The sequence below is a fragment of the Hippoglossus hippoglossus genome, chromosome 9 (assembly GCF_009819705.1).
Source record: "Hippoglossus hippoglossus isolate fHipHip1 chromosome 9, fHipHip1.pri, whole genome shotgun sequence".
NCBI classification, from domain to species: Eukaryota; Metazoa; Chordata; class Actinopteri; order Pleuronectiformes; family Pleuronectidae; genus Hippoglossus; species Hippoglossus hippoglossus.
The window spans coordinates 13053276-13071549 of NC_047159.1; the positions used below are offsets into that span (position 1 = coordinate 13053276).

At 40.3% G+C, this 18274-nt stretch overlaps 3 protein-coding genes across 4 annotated transcripts; 1 reads left to right on the top strand and 2 right to left on the bottom strand.

Moving 5' to 3' along the window:
- Positions 1-5405: 5405 nt before the first annotated feature.
- Positions 5406-6943, bottom strand: c9h2orf68 (chromosome 9 C2orf68 homolog). Its single transcript, XM_034596929.1, has 4 exons — positions 6804-6943; positions 6277-6392; positions 6036-6181; positions 5406-5926 (listed from the first exon to the last, which is right to left on the bottom strand). The coding sequence occupies exons 1-4, from the start codon at positions 6911-6913 to the stop codon at positions 5804-5806; spliced, it is 495 nt and encodes a 164-aa protein (XP_034452820.1). The 5' UTR covers positions 6914-6943; the 3' UTR covers positions 5406-5803.
- Positions 6409-13035, top strand: usp39 (ubiquitin specific peptidase 39). Of its 2 annotated transcripts, XM_034596903.1 has the most exons (13): positions 6409-7452; positions 7749-7827; positions 7943-8037; positions 8121-8257; positions 9126-9278; positions 9370-9595; positions 9677-9751; positions 10738-10805; positions 11136-11324; positions 11465-11607; positions 11797-11932; positions 12062-12148; positions 12747-13035. In XM_034596903.1, exons 1-13 carry the CDS (start codon positions 7377-7379, stop codon positions 12798-12800), a joined length of 1518 nt encoding a protein of 505 aa, XP_034452794.1. In that variant the 5' UTR covers positions 6409-7376; the 3' UTR covers positions 12801-13035. The 2 variants fall into 2 exon arrangements, with proteins under 2 accessions (XP_034452794.1, XP_034452793.1); XM_034596902.1 differs by lacking the exon at positions 12747-13035 and having other exon boundaries at positions 7272-7452; positions 12062-12223.
- A 437-nt stretch (positions 13036-13472) lies between these two features.
- sftpbb (surfactant protein Bb) lies at positions 13473-17213 on the bottom strand. Its single transcript, XM_034596911.1, has 11 exons — positions 17052-17213; positions 16851-16903; positions 16175-16249; positions 15924-16046; positions 15670-15801; positions 15498-15578; positions 15213-15396; positions 14960-15102; positions 14660-14740; positions 13996-14091; positions 13473-13812 (listed from the first exon to the last, which is right to left on the bottom strand). Exons 1-10 carry the CDS (start codon positions 17101-17103, stop codon positions 14014-14016), a joined length of 1002 nt encoding a protein of 333 aa, XP_034452802.1. The 5' UTR covers positions 17104-17213; the 3' UTR covers positions 13473-13812; positions 13996-14013.
- Between the last annotated feature and the right edge of the window lie 1061 nt (positions 17214-18274).

The following is an 18274-nucleotide window of genomic DNA, read 5'->3' on the forward strand; positions in this document are numbered from 1 at the left end:
GCTCTTTGGCTGGTCATTTGCAGCTCGCGTTGAACTTTGACATATTGGCATTGTAACCCAAGCACAAAGAGATGGTGAATCTCGAAGGCCTTGGTTTGGCTGTAAGCAAGCGTTCATGTATTAAAACAATAACAATGTAAATGTAGATGCGGTAAAGGATCAAATAGCGAGGGATGAAAATGTTTCCTTTTAAGGTGCATTTCAAAGTGCTTCCATGTTTTATTGTGCTTTTGTTATTAGGTGTTTGACGTTCTGTATCATGTTGGTTTGGTACTGCTACAAAAGCCCAAGTAGAGAGTGTTAGATAAACAGTTACAACAGCCAGTAACCATTACATTACCCAGTACGGAATATATATACAGAGACCGAGTCAGGAATAGGGCAATGATCAATTTCATCTGAGGACGTGCAATAATTTCATTATCACGACGCGGTTATTACCAGTTAACACAGCATAATTCAGTAATTAAATGATAACCACCAAACAACTTCAACTATTAATAAAAATGAGTCTAAAATGTAATATAGAAGTAAATCATATTTGTGAAGGTCTCCCAACACAGTGGCTACAAAAACACATGATAGCAATGCTTCTGATGTTGACACAGTGATTGGAAAGTGTGAAGATAGAAAACCAAACATGGAGGACTTCACTAGAATATTCTATCTGTGTGTGTAAACCTTGAACTGATGTATTCCATGTCCTTAAGGGACAAAATTTGTCACGGACAATATGAACAAAGACTTGTCTAATCCATGGGAATCACATGGAGTGAAGCCTCATGTCACCTTGGCTCATTTATCACAAAGATCAATAACTTATTCATCTTTTCCTGCTCATTCACATAGTGAGTCGGGTTTTGAATCATTATCTCTGAGCCTGGAATCATCTTTGGGAAAATGTCCTCGGGTTAAAATCTCACTTCACGACTCACTCTTAAATCCGTCATTCAGGGTCAACACCGAATTGATAATATTCAAGTTGAAGAACATGAATGAAGTTGTTTTCTGCGGGAGCTTTCTGATGCTTCAGGGTAACTGGTAATTTACAAAGACATCTTCTCGTTAAATAAAACCTCAAAACAAAAATGATCAAAACCGACATGACTGGTATGATTGAACATCTTTTTAGATAATGTGTCATTGCCTAACTTTTTTTTTTTTCTATTATCTTTTATTGGGTTTTATTTTGGCAAATTTTCCATTAGATTTAGCATCGATGAGTTATACTAATTTATTTTCTTTACGTTATACTTCCCCTGTTGTGATGCCCTCACGTTTCTATTTTTGTTGTATTCTATGTTTGTCAGCTATTCAGTGTTGAATAATGTAAAAAACAAAACCTTACAACAATGACGGATATTGTGTCTTAATGGATTTTTTTTAAAGTGACAAGAAGAAGGGACATGATGTGTAAATCAGAACAAATCTCTGTATGAGCATGATAAATTAGACCAGTAGAGTTACAGATGTATTTCTTGGCATTTGTGGGCTTCGTGGAACTGTGAAAACGAATCAAACCTTATTCTGTCTTTTACAGTGGAATATCGGTGAACTGCTTTGTTCCTGAATTATCTTTACTTTAGATCTTGACTGAAACTCCTCAAGTTTCAGAGTTTCTCGCATCAAATCTTGTTGTTGCAGAGAATCTGTGGAGGCAGCTCAGGGCTGAAGTGCGAACCCAACAAACCTTTTCTGTATAACTGGATTTGCCACATTGACTCAGACAGCTTTGTGAGTGAATGAGTTGATTTGTGGGTTGTTCATGTGATCGTTGCACTAGGATTGTGGAAAATTAAATAACTGCATTGGAGATAATACCATCAAACCTGAGCAGTCTGTGGTGTTGCCCACCACTTTCAGTTTTTTATCATTATGCACAAGAAATACATGTCAAGAAAGAGTAAAAATAAAGTGCTCTGTGGATTTCTAGAATTATTATATCACAAATATCAAAATACACATCCATGATCTACACTGCCCATCCTCTGAGGGTCATGAGAGTTTACTTTTTAAGATTTCTCTCTCCTGGAAGCTGGTATTATATGACCTTAATGTCTGGAAGCAGTCCTTGTCTCTGAAAGCTCGTCTCATGTACCTCATGTAACTAATTACGTAACCGTAATTAGAACCTGTAAATCACGATATGGATACTCATTTCTACTAAGTCATCATATTTGGACCTTAAGTCAGTTGAAGTGACACAGCAGCTGTGCGTTTCCTCTGCCACACTGGCTCAGTCCAACATCTATATTTATCTCTGAATGGTGGGATCAGGTTGTGCTGAGGATTATGTCCCACAGCCTTGAATGGGCAAGATCCCTCACCCCTGCACCACTACTGCTGGATACTGAAAGGCACTGGGCAGCAATAATATAAGTGTGAGACTGTGCCTCGACAGCATAGCAACACATTCCCTGCACATTTCTGAGGCACCTCGAGCACTGCATCACTGCGGTCTTTTAGCTTTTTGGAGCATTTGGGCTCTGGGCTGATTCTTCAGACTACAACGAGCTCCGAGGTCACCAACTGTGCAGCAGCTCACACACGAGACCAAACAACGCACGAGGGATTTCTTAAACAAAATGTCAAGACCAAATATTATTGGTCAGATAAGGTCTTTCTCACAGTGAGGGCAGTGGGATTTCTTCTTTGGATTGGGTGGCAGCTGATGCAATATATGTACGAGCTTGCTGTTGCACTCTTGCAGGAAGGGAAATCCACGAATTGCTCCTTCAGCATTTTGCTCATGTGATAATCGACTCCATTTCCTTTCAAAATGTTAGTGCACTTCAAACTGATTCGGATTCACAAGGAGAGTGAACAATTTGAATCTCACCATACAGAAAGAAACTAAAGATGTTTTTGCTTCAAATGTTTCCAACTATTTTTCCCACCATTGTATTTATATGTAGGATATAAACCGTGCATATATTAGTTTTTTTTTCACAATTATTTGAGTACATTGATACCACAGCAGAATGGAATGCAAGTGTGTTGTTTTTGTGTGGATGGTAGTTGTGAGTTTCTTTGCAATGTATATGTGTGTTTTGGGTTTGCGGAGTAATAAAAGGCCTTATCCTTATAACAATCTGCCATATTATGAAGGTCACAAATGTGCATCCAAGGACACACATACCTTTTTGTCTACCTGCGTCTCGATTACCATCACTGTTATGCAACATCGTTCTCAGTAGCTCTGGAGATGTGCCAAAATTCGATCCTAACTTTTGACAAAGCTGTATAAGACCCAATTTGTCAATATGCCCAACCCTGTCTAGATTCCACAGCAGGTTATGTAACAGCCGTCTCTGAAATCACTTTCAAAGGTTGAGAAAAGTCAAAGCAGGTGAAACATTCAAAAACAGGAGTGTGAAAAAGAAGTAGACGTGCTGATACTATTGGAAACTACGAAATGATTTGAATATCATGAGCATGTCAAGGGGCAGTAGGTTACTGATGCATTTAAGAAAGAAAATAATCACACAAGCAAGTAAAAAAAAAGAGAGAATTCAAGAGACAATAGAAGACGATGCAGGACGCCTCGAGCCTCATTTAAATAACCTAAATAAATAAAAGAGAAAACAATGGATAAATATAAATATTTTTCTGCCATCAAAGTAACTAGAATGCCACAAACCAAACAGACAGAGGGGTGGCCGATATTTTGCACTTCTGTGTTTAACAATGGAACTTTGTTTGCAACATTTACATAAGTACTGAAAAGTTAAGTACCTCAATAAATAAAAAGGGCAGACTTTGTGAATGGAATTTCAAACGGTGAAGACTTGTGGTGAGTCGAATACGATTTTCGAAAGTTCTATTCTATTCTATCCTGTTCTATACGAGTATATGATTATCTACAAATGTGAGACACAGTTTTAATACAAATGCACAGCAATAGATGCTTAACAATGGTAACACACTTTTTAAGATGCAGTTTGGCAGAAAATGATAAAAAATCTGTCTTTCTAATTAAACAGTAACTGAAATACTCCCAGTCACAAAAGGTACTTCATTAAACTGCACATTTAAATCATACAAAACATTTGTTGTGTGACTCACAGAAGTACAGTTTCAGATTATGTAATTCGTTAATGTGATACTACAGTAAAGGGGGTAAAGGGGAAGGTGTGGGCTGTGATTGGTTCACACTGAGCCAATTGAGAGCTGGTGAAACAGCCGAGTAGGTGACCGTGTATTTCTCTGCTCATAAACGTCAGTCACATGCAGATTGGGGAATGTAAAGTGAGCTGGAGCAAGGCGTTGACAATCTGCTGGGGAATGTCTCTGCTCCACCAATAGGCCGGCAGAACCTGCTCCTCCTTGACAAGCCTTTGCATAACACTGGGGATTTGGCCTGCCATGTGGCCAGAGGGTGATGTGTGCAAACTGTTTATGCATTTACGAAAACAATGAACTAATCTCTTACTAAAGACTGGATCAACAGCTAATCCGTCCAAATGTCAAGTCAACCTTTTTTTCCACAGCCAGGAGACAGGTGTGACGTATCTACCTTTCGACACAGGCATGAAAACATGTTTGGTGCAATAAACACCGTCATGTAAAAACTTACAGAGAAGTTTTGAAGGGGAATGTGACCCTTTCACCACTTTTATCTCTGTTAATTAACTGATGGTGGAGAAATGACAGGAAATAAGTGGTGGGGGGGGGGGGGGGGCAGATGAGAACTGACATGCAACAGATGCGCAGATCAGGGATGTAATGGTTCATGTTCAGCACCAGACCATCAGAGCTCCTCAGATCTGGAGTCTTTTCCTTACATTCTTAACAAGAAAAAGTTTGAAGTTATATTTTATGAACCGCCTTCTTTCACAAAATAACATGGAAATGACATTGTATAGTCATGTTTATACAGATAAAGTGCTACTATGCACCTAGAGACAATACAATCTAATCTGAAAGTATGAGAACAGCAGGTCAGGCTCATGTAAAATACAGGCTATACAGGAATGTGCAGTTGAAAATGGATTCATAGCGCCACCTGCTGAAAACGTGGTGTGTAATATCAGTGTTTTACAATGTGTTGCTCTGTTATTTTTCCTTCTAACATTAAATATGCCAGCGATACATTGAGAAAAAGACACAGTCACATTTGGACAGTAAATAATGATTTTTATGTCACTGTACATTTAAAGAGTTGTTGTCAAATATATTACAGTATCAAAAATAAGTCTTTCAACAACCCTGAATAAATTATAATACTGAAAACAACAAAACACAGTTGCCACACAAACACAGCATCATGGCAACATCCACTAAACTCTTCAACTCAATACGAACCAAAACTGAACTCTCACATTCACAACATAGGATCGGTGACAGGCTGCTATTCTGATCTTAACTTTTTACCAGAAACAGTTTCAATACAAAACCTAGATTTTTGTAAACAGAGGAAACACAAACATGTTCAGTGGAGGATCAAGGTTAACAGTGTTCTGTCAAAGTCCTTTCTGAAACAAACATGTATAGGTCCAGTCAACAATGTGTTCAGTCCTTGTATGAGGTAACGGTATAAGATGTGTAAAATGCAGTGAACGTGACCTCTCCACACCTCACTGTCTGTACCAACTGTGGTTCCTTCTCCTTTAATAACAGAAAACTTTGTTGGAGAACACATTGGGATCTCTGCTGACAGCGGCTGCACAGGACCCAGTTCCTCATTATTCCTCCAACAATGTGAACAGCGCTCACGGAAGAGCACAGAACTGTGAACGAAATATTATTCCACAGGGCTTTGCCTGTAGTGCCTTTGACATCACATTCTTGCTTTTGATATCACTCAGCGTTTGTCCCGTCTTTTGTCCATTTCCTTTCGAATCCGAGCCACCAGAGCTGCCCTCATGGCTGAATCCAAGCTGTTCTTTTCCGCAACACTTTCCACTACCATCTCAGGCTTATCATCCTTAACAAACAGAAAAAAACAGGGAAAAATGTTGAACCAACAAAACTTTAGAGGAAGAAATCACACAAAAGGCAAGAAACATCAGATAAAAAGGGGGATGTGTGGGTACCTTGTGCACAAGGAAGGACGTAATGGCACCGGAGTCGGCCTGATAGTCGAGCCAGAAGAGTTCAGTCCCGTGCGTTTCAGTCTCTGTGCTCGACCCACTCTCGTTCCACTCCTCAGCCTCAGCACCAGCCCCTGGTTCTGATCCATCTGCAAAACAAGCACACACAAACCCTCTCTTCACTCTTATTCAGTGGCTGCACCATCAACAGCAGGAGCCCAGGTCATGGGCAGCTGGATCTTACGTCTCCGCCGTGGATGGTACACTTGGATGTCAGGTCGACGGGGTCGTCTGGGGGTTGTGGTGTGCCTCCGCAGCTGCAGCTCTTTGGCTTCCTTCACCTTCTTATCATAGTCATCCCTGGAAGAGGCAGGGGATCAACATTTTGTTATTGCTCTGAGAAAGACACATGTCACCTTCTAACCTGGTTAAACACGAGCAGGTCATGCTCTAGTGTTACTTTACATAATGATAACTGTTTTAAAAACAAGCTGCTCTTCAAGTTAAACTGTTTCATGTTGTTTTAACTTCAGAATTTTAAACTAAACATAACTTTGATCAATAGGCCTGTGCGACCTTTGCATGCACTTTCACTTTTGACGTGTTTTAACAATGATGCAACTTAAACATATGAATCTTTATTCGCGATCACATCAACTTCTATTTAAAATCCGATAAAAGTAGCTTCAGCTCCAGATATTGTGGCTGGATGCTGTGAGCTGGCTAGCATGCTCTCTGCTAACACAAGCTAACAGCAGTTAAGGAAATCACCTAGCAATCTGGTTCCTCCGGATATGGTGCAGGAAGCCGTGGCTCATGTCCAAGCGCCCCGCGCGCTTGTATTTCAGCTCATCCTCTTCGTCGTCTCTCAGAATATCCATTTCAACCAGCAGCCCTGAGACTGGGACAGTATTTAGGAGCTAATGGCGCTAATGTTTGCTTCAAGTCTCAATCAGAGCACTGACAAAAAGCTACATGCTAGCCAACGGTAATTCGTTGGCCGACCGCAACACTCACGGAGTTTGTAAATCTAGCCTAACCAAAAACATTGTTTTACATTGAATTTTACAAACGCATCACAACATTAAAACATTGAAATTGGTTCCAATAAAAACGAATACTATATATTTAAAATTATACTAGTTGTCACGTTGGTTTTGGCCCCTGAGCAGCTCAAAGATCGATGTGGCTCTAAACTCCGGGATAGTTATTTTTGTTATTTTCGAACGGCGACGCACAAACACCGCGAGCGTCGACGCACACGTTGTGCGACTCATTCATCTGACCCACTCAAAGTTGAGCCTTTCTCTGTTAGTTTGACTTTACATTCGCAAGATAACAGCGATGATGGTTTCTCTGAAACGAGAAAGAGAAGCTGAGGTGGACGACGACGACGAAGAAGACGACAGCGATGACGGAGGTAAATATATTTACTGCTAACGTCTGCACGTCGTTTGATTAGCAGGTGGCTACTTTACGCACAGTTAGCTAAACATGCGTTGGATTTGTATCACTCGCTCGCCCAGCATCAGAGACGGCTCGCTTGATATCTCTTCGTTGTCGTTTTTAACACCGCCCTTTCAGTGCACCCCGTGTATCAAAAGCACCATACCCATAAATATTACACGCTCTCCTGGGTTAGCTTAGCATGTTTAGCTAGCGTTCACCCAGCTGATTGGGCATTAACTGTATTGACTGTTTGCTTTTGTGTTGCAGCGGCAGTTAAAATAGGCCGAACACGTGTAGCAGAAGACCGGAGAAGTCGCCACTGCCCGTATCTCGACACCATAAACAGGCAAGAGAAAGTTCACTTGACTGTTCACTGTTTATGTTAGTGCTAAATGCTAGTTAGCTCAGTCCTGCTCCATTGCCCTGCAGCTGATCTCCCCTTCTGCCTGTTGATCCTACAGGAGCGTGTTGGACTTTGACTTTGAGAAGCTCTGCTCCATCTCTCTGTCCCACATCAACGTCTACGCCTGCCTCATATGTGGGAAATACTTCCAGGGTGAGTGAATGATCTGAGAGTCCACCACATTGAAACGCTTGGTTGTGCGGGGACTGACTTAACTCATGTGTGCTTCACTGCAGGTAGAGGACTGAAGTCCCATGCCTACACTCACAGCGTCCAGTTTACCCACCATGTGTTCCTCAATCTGCACACACTCAAGTTTTACTGTCTGCCAGACAACTATGAGATCATTGACTCTTCACTGGAGGACATCACTGTAAGTACAACCACAAGTGATGATGCTTTCTTTACTTGAACTTGAATTGCATTTATGATTGAGCAAATTTTTTAGTTAACGCAAACCTCGCAGTGAAAAAGACTGACTGTAGAGTGGAGAAATGAAATAGTGCATTGCTGATATTATGCTATGAATGGGTATATTTGTGAGATTGGGTATGTATACATTATATATTTGGATACAGCTTAAATATTGCCATTGTCTCGTGTGAAAGGTTACATCACAGCAAGGTCACACCAAAATTATTCTCTATAAACCGAGTCGGCATGTGAATATGCAGAATCTGTAGGTGAGGGACAAGATTTGGGGGTTAGAAGCCTTCATGTTCCTGTTTCTTGTCTGACCAATCACGTTTAAGCAGGCTTTGGTTGTCTGCAAGATTGTGTGGAGAGCAAAAGAGGCGAAACACATTGACCAAAATGCACTGGCTATCAGCTTTTTATTTCATCTGCATAATGTAGATAGCTGTTTGCTAAACAGTGTTTAGCAAATGGAAGATGAAGTCTTGGTCCAGATATCTACTGTCTTCTCCGGAAGTCCCAAAATATCGGCCATTGCCCCCAGAGGGGGGCAATTTTTCGTCAGATGAAGGCAGATTCCACTGCAATCAGTCGAGCGTCTTTTGTCAAATGAGTGCACCTGATTGGTATATGTATGTAATGCTGTGACACTCATGCTTTAATATCTGTTAGAGCATTGATCAAAGATTATTTTAAAGCACTATTAATGTTACTGTAACATGTCTCTCTCAAAATATAACATTGTCAATACTGGCACGTTTTATCATTTTATCGTTTTCAAACTTCAGTTTTGTGTCACTAATTTGTTGGCACGTCTTTTTCTACAGTATGTGCTCAAGCCAACTTTCACCAAGCAGCACATTTCAGGACTGGACAAGCAAGGAAAACTGTACCGAGCCTATGATGGTACGACGTACCTACCAGGCATTGTTGGGCTCAACAACATCAAAGCTAATGACTATGCCAACGTGGTGTTACAGGTATGACAAAACTGCCACAGTGGACATTATCTGGGCATAGTCATAAACTTAAAAATAACCCATCCTTTTTTTATTTGCTTCTTCTTCTTAGGCTTTTTCCAACGTTCCACCTTTGCGAAACTACTTCCTGGAGGAGGAGAACTACAAAGGAATCCGCAGGCCACCGGGGGACATCATGTTCCTCTTGGTGCAGAGGTTCGGGGAGCTGATGCGCAAACTTTGGAATCCGAGAAACTTCAAGGCCCACGTGTCTCCCCATGAGATGCTGCAGGCCGTGGTGTTGTGCAGCAAGAAGAACTTCCAAATTACCAAGCAAGGTAAGATTTGTGTCACAACGCATCCCAGTACAGTGAAGTACGGTAGGTTGTGGCTCTGATTGTTTGTTTTCGTTTCTGCAGGAGATGCTGTGGACTTTATGACGTGGTTCTTGAATGCTCTGCATGGGGCTCTTGGAGGCACAAAGAAAAAGCCATGTGAGTAGGAGAATTAAAGACGTTTCATGTACATGAACAGTTTTTTGTCATGTTAATAGTAAATTGTTAGGAGTGGAAGAACAAACTCAAATACAATTTTCTATTGAATTAGTTTATTTCTTTTTTTGCTATGGTAGCTAATTTGTCCTCATGTAGTGTTTCCAATTTATTATCTACACTTTGTGTACATACATATTCTAATTGGTCCAGCCACAGTTTCATAATGTGCCAAAACATGTTCTACATCTCTCATAATAACATTAGAGATCTCTAAGTTGGTGTGTGTAGCGCTATTTGCTGTGTGCTTGGTCGTGCTGTTCTGCTGCTGTGTTCGGCGATCGCTGCAGATGTGGCATCAATGCATTTATTTCTCTTACACGTGAACTTGTCGGTGCCCCTTGTAGTGGAAAAATTAACTAAGTATGGTTGACAAACTATTTGTATTTAGAAAGTAAGTTTTTGCAGCCTTGTCTAAAGACTTTTATGACCTGAGCTGTTTTATGGTCTGAACTGTTGATGACCTGAAAACTGCCAGACCCTTTTGCCACTTATTTACCCTCCAAAGAACGGAATGTATGTCTGCTTATCTCCTTAGGAAACACATGTAAATCAGTTGTTTATGTTTAGATTCCTCTCTCTCCTGCGCCTACAGAACCAGTCTGAACTGGTTCAGAGAGACAGCCCTTAGTTCTCCTATATAAGATGCTTGCATTTGCGTGTCCTGCATCTTCACTCTGAGATCCTTGTGACTCTCTGTGTTGATCCTTTCTGCAGAAAGCCCCTATTAAAATACACGTAGATAACTCTGGTGTTTCCAGCCTCTTGTATATCCAGATTTCCATCACACCCTTTTGTCTGTGTACCTGTTACTTGGAATCTATTGCACGTGAGAGCAACCTTTGGGCACGTATGCGTGCACCCCATTTCCATCATAAATGTAATTAATACTGTGGAAAATGCTGCCTTTTGTCTTTCTTCCTTCATAGCAATCATTACGCAAGCATTTCAAGGCTCCATGAGAATCTTCTCCAAGAAACTTCCACACCCAGATTTAGTAAGTTTGCTATTATTTGAACTAATTAACTGTCATATGAATCATGTTATCAATGAAGTCAGATTATTTATATACATGTATATATGTGTGTGTGTGTGTGTGTGTAATGTATATACTACTTAAACAAAGTGCTTGACCAAAATTAAAAAGATTTATTTCTCTTATTGTCAAAATTAGAGGCCCAGTCAAAATTGTTCTTCAGTTTTGAAGCGCAGATATAAGACATGGGGCAGAGAGAATATTATTTTTCACCTGCCACCTTCCTGTGAATATTTAATTTATATATATGTTTTTTGATACAATTTAATTGTAACTGTAATTATTTCCCAGCCACCCGAGGAGAAAGAGGCATTACTTGTGACGGAGGAATACCAGGAACAGATGTCTGAGTCCACCTTCCTGTTTCTGACACTTGACCTCCCAACAGCTCCACTGTACAAGGATGAGAAAGAGCAGCTTATCATCCCCCAGGTCCCCCTCTTCCACATCTTGGGCAAGTTCACCGGCAGCACAGAGAAGGTACAGACTATTGTAAATGCTACAATGTGACCATGCAGTTGTCTTTACTAAAAGATATTCTGAGCTAAGACTGGATTGTAATTTAGATATTACACCTATAAATTATAATCTACACACTTTCCTTTCTTCTTTATATTCAGGAATACAAAACCTACAAAGAGAATTTTCTCAAAAGGTTCCAGTTGACCAAACTTCCTCCGTACCTCATTTTCTGCATCAAAAGATTCACCAAGAACAACTTCTTTGTGGAAAAGAACCCAACAATTGTCAACTTCCCCATCACGTAAGTGCTGCACATATACTGTCAGGTGGTGTTTGTAGGCTCTAATTTAAAGTGACTGCTGTAACTATGATGTACAGCGGTTGTCTTTGAATAAACTCTTGTAAATAGTGATGTATAGGTTGTGTGTATTTTGTCTTCATGTATAAATATGCACTTGTTTATGTTATCACTTTTCAATTTCTTATACAGGAATGTAGACCTTCGTGAGTACTTGACAGAAGAAGCTCAAGTTACAGAGAAGTGCACAACTTATGACCTCGTCGCCAACGTAGTGCATGATGGGAAACCCACTGAGGGAGCCTACAGAATACATGTTCTGCATCATGTAGGTCGCAAGGAGATATATTATAATTTTTTTCTTTGTTACAATAACCACAAACAATCTAAGAAAAGCATTAGATTTGATCATCGTTTTGCTGATCATCTGTTCTGAAGTGTCTTTTTGTTTAATCAGGGAACTGGGAAGTGGTACGAGATGCAGGACCTTCAGGTGATCGACATTCTCCCCCAGATGATCACGTTGTCGGAAGCCTACATCCAGGCAAGTCCTCCCACTCATTGTGGTTTTGTGTTGGAGAATGTAAATGGTACAGTGCCGTGACTCCATAATTCTCTATGCAACAGGTATCCCCTTTAATCCGATGGCATTCACAGTATCACACTTGTATGTCTTTCAATTTGTAGAGAACAGACGGTTGCAGAATATAGTTTTGACTATTTAGGATGTAATTCTATGTAATATGAAAAATAAGCCCTTTACTCATTCATCCTCATCTGTATGAATTTACTGTTGTGAAATCATCCCTTTTGTAAAGATACAAATAAAAAATGTAAACAAACAATAGAATTTATTTAATCTGGTGTTTCAGCCATGAACTTGGTGATTTCAGAGCCTCTGACAACAATAAAGTTAGTGTGGGGAGAAATACTTAGAATTTCTTGGTGAAACTTGTGATGATGCATTTTGTTAGTGTCACTAGAAAGATGTTGATAGCAACCGGTTTTTATCTGAATCTTATTTCAAAGTTTTTAAATGATTATGAATCAAAAATAGTCTTTGAATTTAACAAGGAAGCTTAGATTGCAGATTTGTTTTGTGCTCCTATTGGTACTAATTGTTTAATTTTAACCGTTTCTAGATCTGGAAGAGACAAGAGTGTGCCGATGACACAAACAACCACAAAGAGGCGTAAGCGAGCCAGGATTTTCTTTTTCACTGTGATTGGCCTGAAGTGATGTCACCATTATGAGATGAACTGGGTATTTAAGTGATTGAATTTAACAAAATAGAAAAAGAGTGGCGAGAGAGCGTCAAGACTTTGTGTTTATAGTCACAAAAAAGCGAATACATGTAAATGTTTCCATGTTTTTTTCACTGTTTTATCTTTTTACTATGTGGAAGTTTCTAAATAAACAAGCTCCAGAACATGCGTCTCTGTCTGTTGAATTTTAAAAACTAAATTTGAAGAAAAACGTGGCTCCTTTGTGGTTAGTGGTGGCGGTCGCTGGCCAAGAGATTCAGACATAAGTGTGTTTACAGGACAAGAGTTTATAATATGGACTCTGAACAGCAATACTTCTTCAGGGAAGCCTGGAAGCTACAGTGACTCACTATTGGAAAGTGACGCGTTGGGAATGTCCAAACTGGTTTTAGTTCGCATGGAAGCATGCTTACTTCAGCAGAAACCAAACAGGTTAGCATTGGTTTGTTTTCCACCGCTGGAGACCGCTCTTAGCGAGTGAAGACATGAAGTTCGATCTCTAACTTGCAATTAATGATTATAGGTTAATATTTTATATGTATTTGGACATTTGCACCAGGTGTCATGGAACAGCAGTGAGAGAAAAGGATAAGTAGAAATCAATTGTCCAAACTGTCTTTAATACATATTGAGGGTTCAGCTTACAGCTAAGCATTTTCACATTCATAGTGACATACATATTGTACTGTGCATTACATTTGACTAAACTGCCGTTTCAGACTGAATCCCGGCCCTGGTCTCGTGACACAAGCATGCAAACCAGAATAGTTCATGATGAATATTTATGGCTGATTGAAATAGTGGGATGAATAATTTACCCAAAAGTAATAAAAAGTAAAGTGCAAAACTTATAAGTGGAATCATTTGATACAAGAAAGTGATTATTTGTGTACATGTAACTACAGTTTGGTTTAATCATCTTCCATGTGTTGTCACAGAAAACCTGTAAAGACAAAAGTACACAGACATAAAATATGGGAAACAAATTATTCACAAAATCCCAATTCTACTTAAAACTGCATCAGGTAGTGCAGCTGTATGTGTGACCAGTGCAGCTAGTGGCTGCTGAACAACATGCATGTGTTTCAGCTGTATTTCACTGCAATTTTCAGAAAATGGGACTGACCTGTGCATCACTGTTAAACTAACAATATGGTCCTTCAGTGCAACGACGCTTCCCCAGCGGCTCCGTCTTTTTCAAGGCAACACACAGATCAGCTCTCTGCAGATCAGAAGAGACACAACGATGTGAGTGTGTGAGCATTTAAGACGTTACACTCTTTGTGACTAGTGTTGTGTGGATGTGGGCTCATCATTCTGTGACACATTAAGTTAGTAAGTCAAATAAAGATTGTTCATAGTCATTTCACCTCTGGCGAAGAAGTCTCTTATACTATTACAAAACCACATCAATAATACTTCTTTGGCCATGTTTCATTTTCTTCCCTTCATTGACGTAGGCCATTGTACATATCCGTCCTGTCCCCTGGCCGCCACCTGTTTGACCCTCTGCCCTCAGGGAGGCGCTTTTTAAAACTTAGTAATCATTTCCCCCCCCAACAGCTATTCAAACTCTAAATAAATATGAAAAAACACTACATCAACTATTCTGGACTGAGCAATCTGCTGACGATTTTTTAAATCTAATTTATATCTATATCTTTTTTACTTTATTGACTTGTTTATTATTTTTTCAATTGTATGCACTAACCAGGTATAGCACTGTCGGTAACGGCTTTCAATTTGATCCCATTCTATTTTATTCTATCCTTACAAAAGCTTGTTCTTACTTCACAAGCATGTGGAGCCTCCTTCTGGTTTCCCAAAACCTTCTGCAGTCGGGAGCCATAGATTTGGGTGAAAGCTTGGCACTGAAAAGAGCACGAGAGGAAATCGTTTTTATTGCAGAAAGACAAAAGAAGAAGTAACAGGATATGTAGAGGCATTATAGGCTGGGTAACTACATAAGATGCCAGTGTGGACACGGATAAAACATGTTGACTGGCTGAACCTCTTTTAATGTTGTAGTGATTTGTGAATTTTGTTGTTAGAGTATAAAGAGTATTGGGAGTATAAGTTAAGGGCCAAACCTTTTGGATGGCATTGGGGTGAAGGACACACACAGACTGCAGGAAAGACGAGGTCTGAGGTTCGGTGGAGTTAGGAGCCAGGTGCAGTCGGCTCAGCACAGCCAGCGTGCGGCACGACTCGCAGTCCGAGGGGAGGAACGTCCCTGTGAAACCAGTAGGGTGTTAAATTAGTGACAGTGAGGAAGTGTATGGTTCCACACACATTAACCTGTAAACAAACTATGAGTGAGTGTGTTTTTTTTTTGGGACTGACCTGGAGGAAGCTGCTCCTCAAACAAACACAGGTGCAGAAGAGTACATATAGTCTGAGGGGCAGCAGACGACAGGAGGAACTCTACTATCTCTACGCCGTATTTACTGATGAACTCATCACATTGGTCCTTGTAGCTCTCAGGTAGAAGGTCACAGACCTCTCCCATCAGCTTCATTAAAGCTTCCTGCAGGGCGAGACAGGTCAGACAGTGACATTTACATCATGTGATGCATAGTGAGGGACACGCGCCGTAGTCAATACACTGCAACATGGGGAAAAAGTCACCTCAGTCATGTTTTTAGGCAAAAGGGTCTCCAGTTTCTTGATGACAAACAGACACAGGGAGCAAGCTGGGTTGAACTGCTCCTAGAGAGAGAGGATTAGCTGGTGAGTGGGCCATTTACACAAGTTTCACTTTTATACTTTTTGTGTCCCACTTCTACTGACTCATACTGACATAGCTGCTGATGGCTGTGCCAAGCGCAGAGCTGGAAATGTCTTTATCAGCGGCATGGTGGGGAAGTTTCAGCAGCTCCTCCTCCTTGTGGGCAGCACAAAGTCCAAGAGCCACACAAGTCTCGACTGGCTTCTACAAAAACACACACACACACAATATGACATTCAAAAAGTCATAGTCGTATCACTGAAGGCATTTGTGGTTGTTGTTTTTCCATGTATCTAAAAAGAAGCGTGACTAGAGGCTAAACTCACCAGGTGACCAGGTGTTTGATGCAGCACTTTGGGCAAATACGTCTTCACCTGTGAGTCGCACTGTGATGCCTGTTCACGCGGGAAGCGCTGGCAGAGAGCATGCAAGCCTTCATACACAGTTTCCTGCAAAAGCACAGTAGATAGGATACAGGATATTACAGGGACCCCAGCTGCTGGATGTGGCTGCCATTCTTTCAAATCAAACGCATGTGATCATCAGTAAAGTTAAAGTGAATCACAGACGTCCTCACCTTAGTGTCCCTGCTGGAGATCATGTTAGCGGACAGCTGGACGACCTGTCTGCATTCTGAACACGTGTCCAGTGTCTGGTGAGGAGAGGCCACAGGGGGAAGATTGTTCAGGCCAAGTACAGTCATGTTAAAACAATTAAATTCCAAACAAAGCATGAGATTGTCCGTGTTTTGTCACCGCGTGCACATTTTAATAGGAGCCCACCAAAATATTTGCTGCTAAAGCAGACAGACTGTAAATATAAAAAAAACCCATCTCTAACAGTTTTGCTATTTAAAAAGAAATAAACACATACATGCAAAACAGGAGAATGTAGTGAGACTGACATTTTTCTGTTTCAGAGGACTGTAATAGTAGAAATACACTTTATTTATACTGCACCTTTCATAACACAGTCACAAGGTGCTTTACAAGTTAAAAATTCTAAATATAAAATGGAAACGGTTACAAAAAACAAACAATAAGAAAACAGAAATACAAAATTCAACACACGAGAAAAGAGTAAAATCAAGACAAAATAAAACATAATAAGATCAAAGTAGATTGTAAGATCAGAGCTATGAGAAAGCCCACCTATAAAAATATGTCTTTGAGAGAGATTGTAAGAGGAGGAGTTTGCCTGTATGTATTATTTTGAAATTAATGTTGAGAGATACGGGAAATAAGGAAGATTACCAGGGCTTCCTGTCTGATGAGAGACAAAGTGTCTGTGATGAACCTGCAGTCTCCTTTAAAACACACACACAGAGAAATCAGGACAAACAGTCACATATCTCCGCATCAATCAGAAAATGCGATACGAATCTGATCATGACCGAAGAATGTGAGCGGAGGCCGCTCCTCTGATGATGCGGGACGATGACGTAAATATCTTACCTGGACAAAGAGACAGCGCGAGTATCACCAGCACGAGCCCAGGTGAGGTCATTGTGAGCGGGAGCAAAACACGATTGACAGTTTCTGGTCACGGTAAAAACATCAGTGCGGCTGTGTGGGTGGTACCGGAAATACAGGTCCATCGTCTCAGCCAATCAGAGCCGGAGCTGTGAAGCGCAGGCGCCATGGAGCAAACAAAACAACAACTAAATAAATAAATAAACAAATACATATACATTTAAACTGATCGTCACTGTGATCAGGTGAGGTTTGTCCCATTCTAAATAAAACAAACAAAGAATACTAACAAAGATTTCAATGAATGAATAAATACATATACATTTAAACTAATCCTCACTGTGATCAGATGATATTTATACTATTCTAAAAAACAAACAAATAAAAAACATAAAAACTGAAATGACATAGGTTATTAGGCTGGGTGGCTTAACTTACATGGCAAGGCAGTTTTAAATATAACGCACAAATACACAGAGGTAGGTTCAAGGTGCTGCACATGGACATTAAACATGACAGAGACAAGATTCAAAAGAAATTATTTAAATTCAGACGCCCAGTTTGAAACACAAGCAAAATAAAAGAGGTGAAGAGATTAAAAGTGGTTAAAGAATTATAACAGGGTACATCTGTATAAGGATTTAACTATAAGTTGAGGGTGAAAGTTAAAACAAATAAAGTAGATAGAAATGTGCAAAATTAAAAAATACAATGAAATTCAATAATGGCATGACCTTGTAAAATAAGTTGAAGGCACTTGTGAATAAAAAAGCTTTCTATCCAGTTGTATAATTGCAAAGGATGGAACATTCCAAAGACCACCAGGCGGGAATTTGGTAAGACCTGTGCTGTATGTCTAAACCAACCATTACACGTTGTCTATATGATAACTAATTTGTAATAAATACTGAATTCGAGTCCACAACTCATATGTGAAGTGAAAATAACATTTCATGCAGACCTCTGACCAGTAGAGGGCAGCAGAGCAGAGGTCACACACAGGGCATTGACCTAGTTTGCTCCCTACATCACTGACGCATGCTTTTATGTGGAGCAGGTTTCACTGGGATGCTCTACAATCTGGTCCACCCAACAACCTGATGGATCAGCTGACTCTGAGCTCTGGAGCCTGAATGCTGACAGGACCAGAAAAACACCTCACTCAGGCCTGGATCTAGACCACTCAGGTTGGGGGGGCCAATTAG

Coding starts and splice junctions, on each gene's coding strand:
- c9h2orf68 (XM_034596929.1), bottom strand. CDS start 6,913: ATGGATATTCTGAGAGACGACGAAGAGGATGAGCTGAAATACAAGCGC. Junction 6,393..6,803: donor CGGAGGAACCAGATTGCTAG/GTGATTTCCTTA, acceptor TGCCTCTTCCAG/GGATGACTATGATAAGAAGG. Junction 5,927..6,035: donor CGTCCTTCCTTGTGCACAAG/GTACCCACACAT, acceptor CTGTTTGTTAAG/GATGATAAGCCTGAGATGGT.
- usp39 (XM_034596902.1), top strand. CDS start 7,377: ATGATGGTTTCTCTGAAACGAGAAAGAGAAGCTGAGGTGGACGACGAC. Junction 7,453..7,748: donor AGACGACAGCGATGACGGAG/GTAAATATATTT, acceptor TTTGTGTTGCAG/CGGCAGTTAAAATAGGCCGA. Junction 9,752..10,737: donor AGGCACAAAGAAAAAGCCAT/GTGAGTAGGAGA, acceptor CTTCCTTCATAG/CAATCATTACGCAAGCATTT.
- sftpbb (XM_034596911.1), bottom strand. CDS start 17,103: ATGACCTCACCTGGGCTCGTGCTGGTGATACTCGCGCTGTCTCTTTGT. Junction 16,904..17,051: donor CGCGCTGTCTCTTTGTCCAG/GTAAGATATTTA, acceptor TGTGTTTTAAAG/GAGACTGCAGGTTCATCACA. Junction 16,250..16,850: donor TCATCAGACAGGAAGCCCTG/GTAATCTTCCTT, acceptor TCTCCTCACCAG/ACACTGGACACGTGTTCAGA.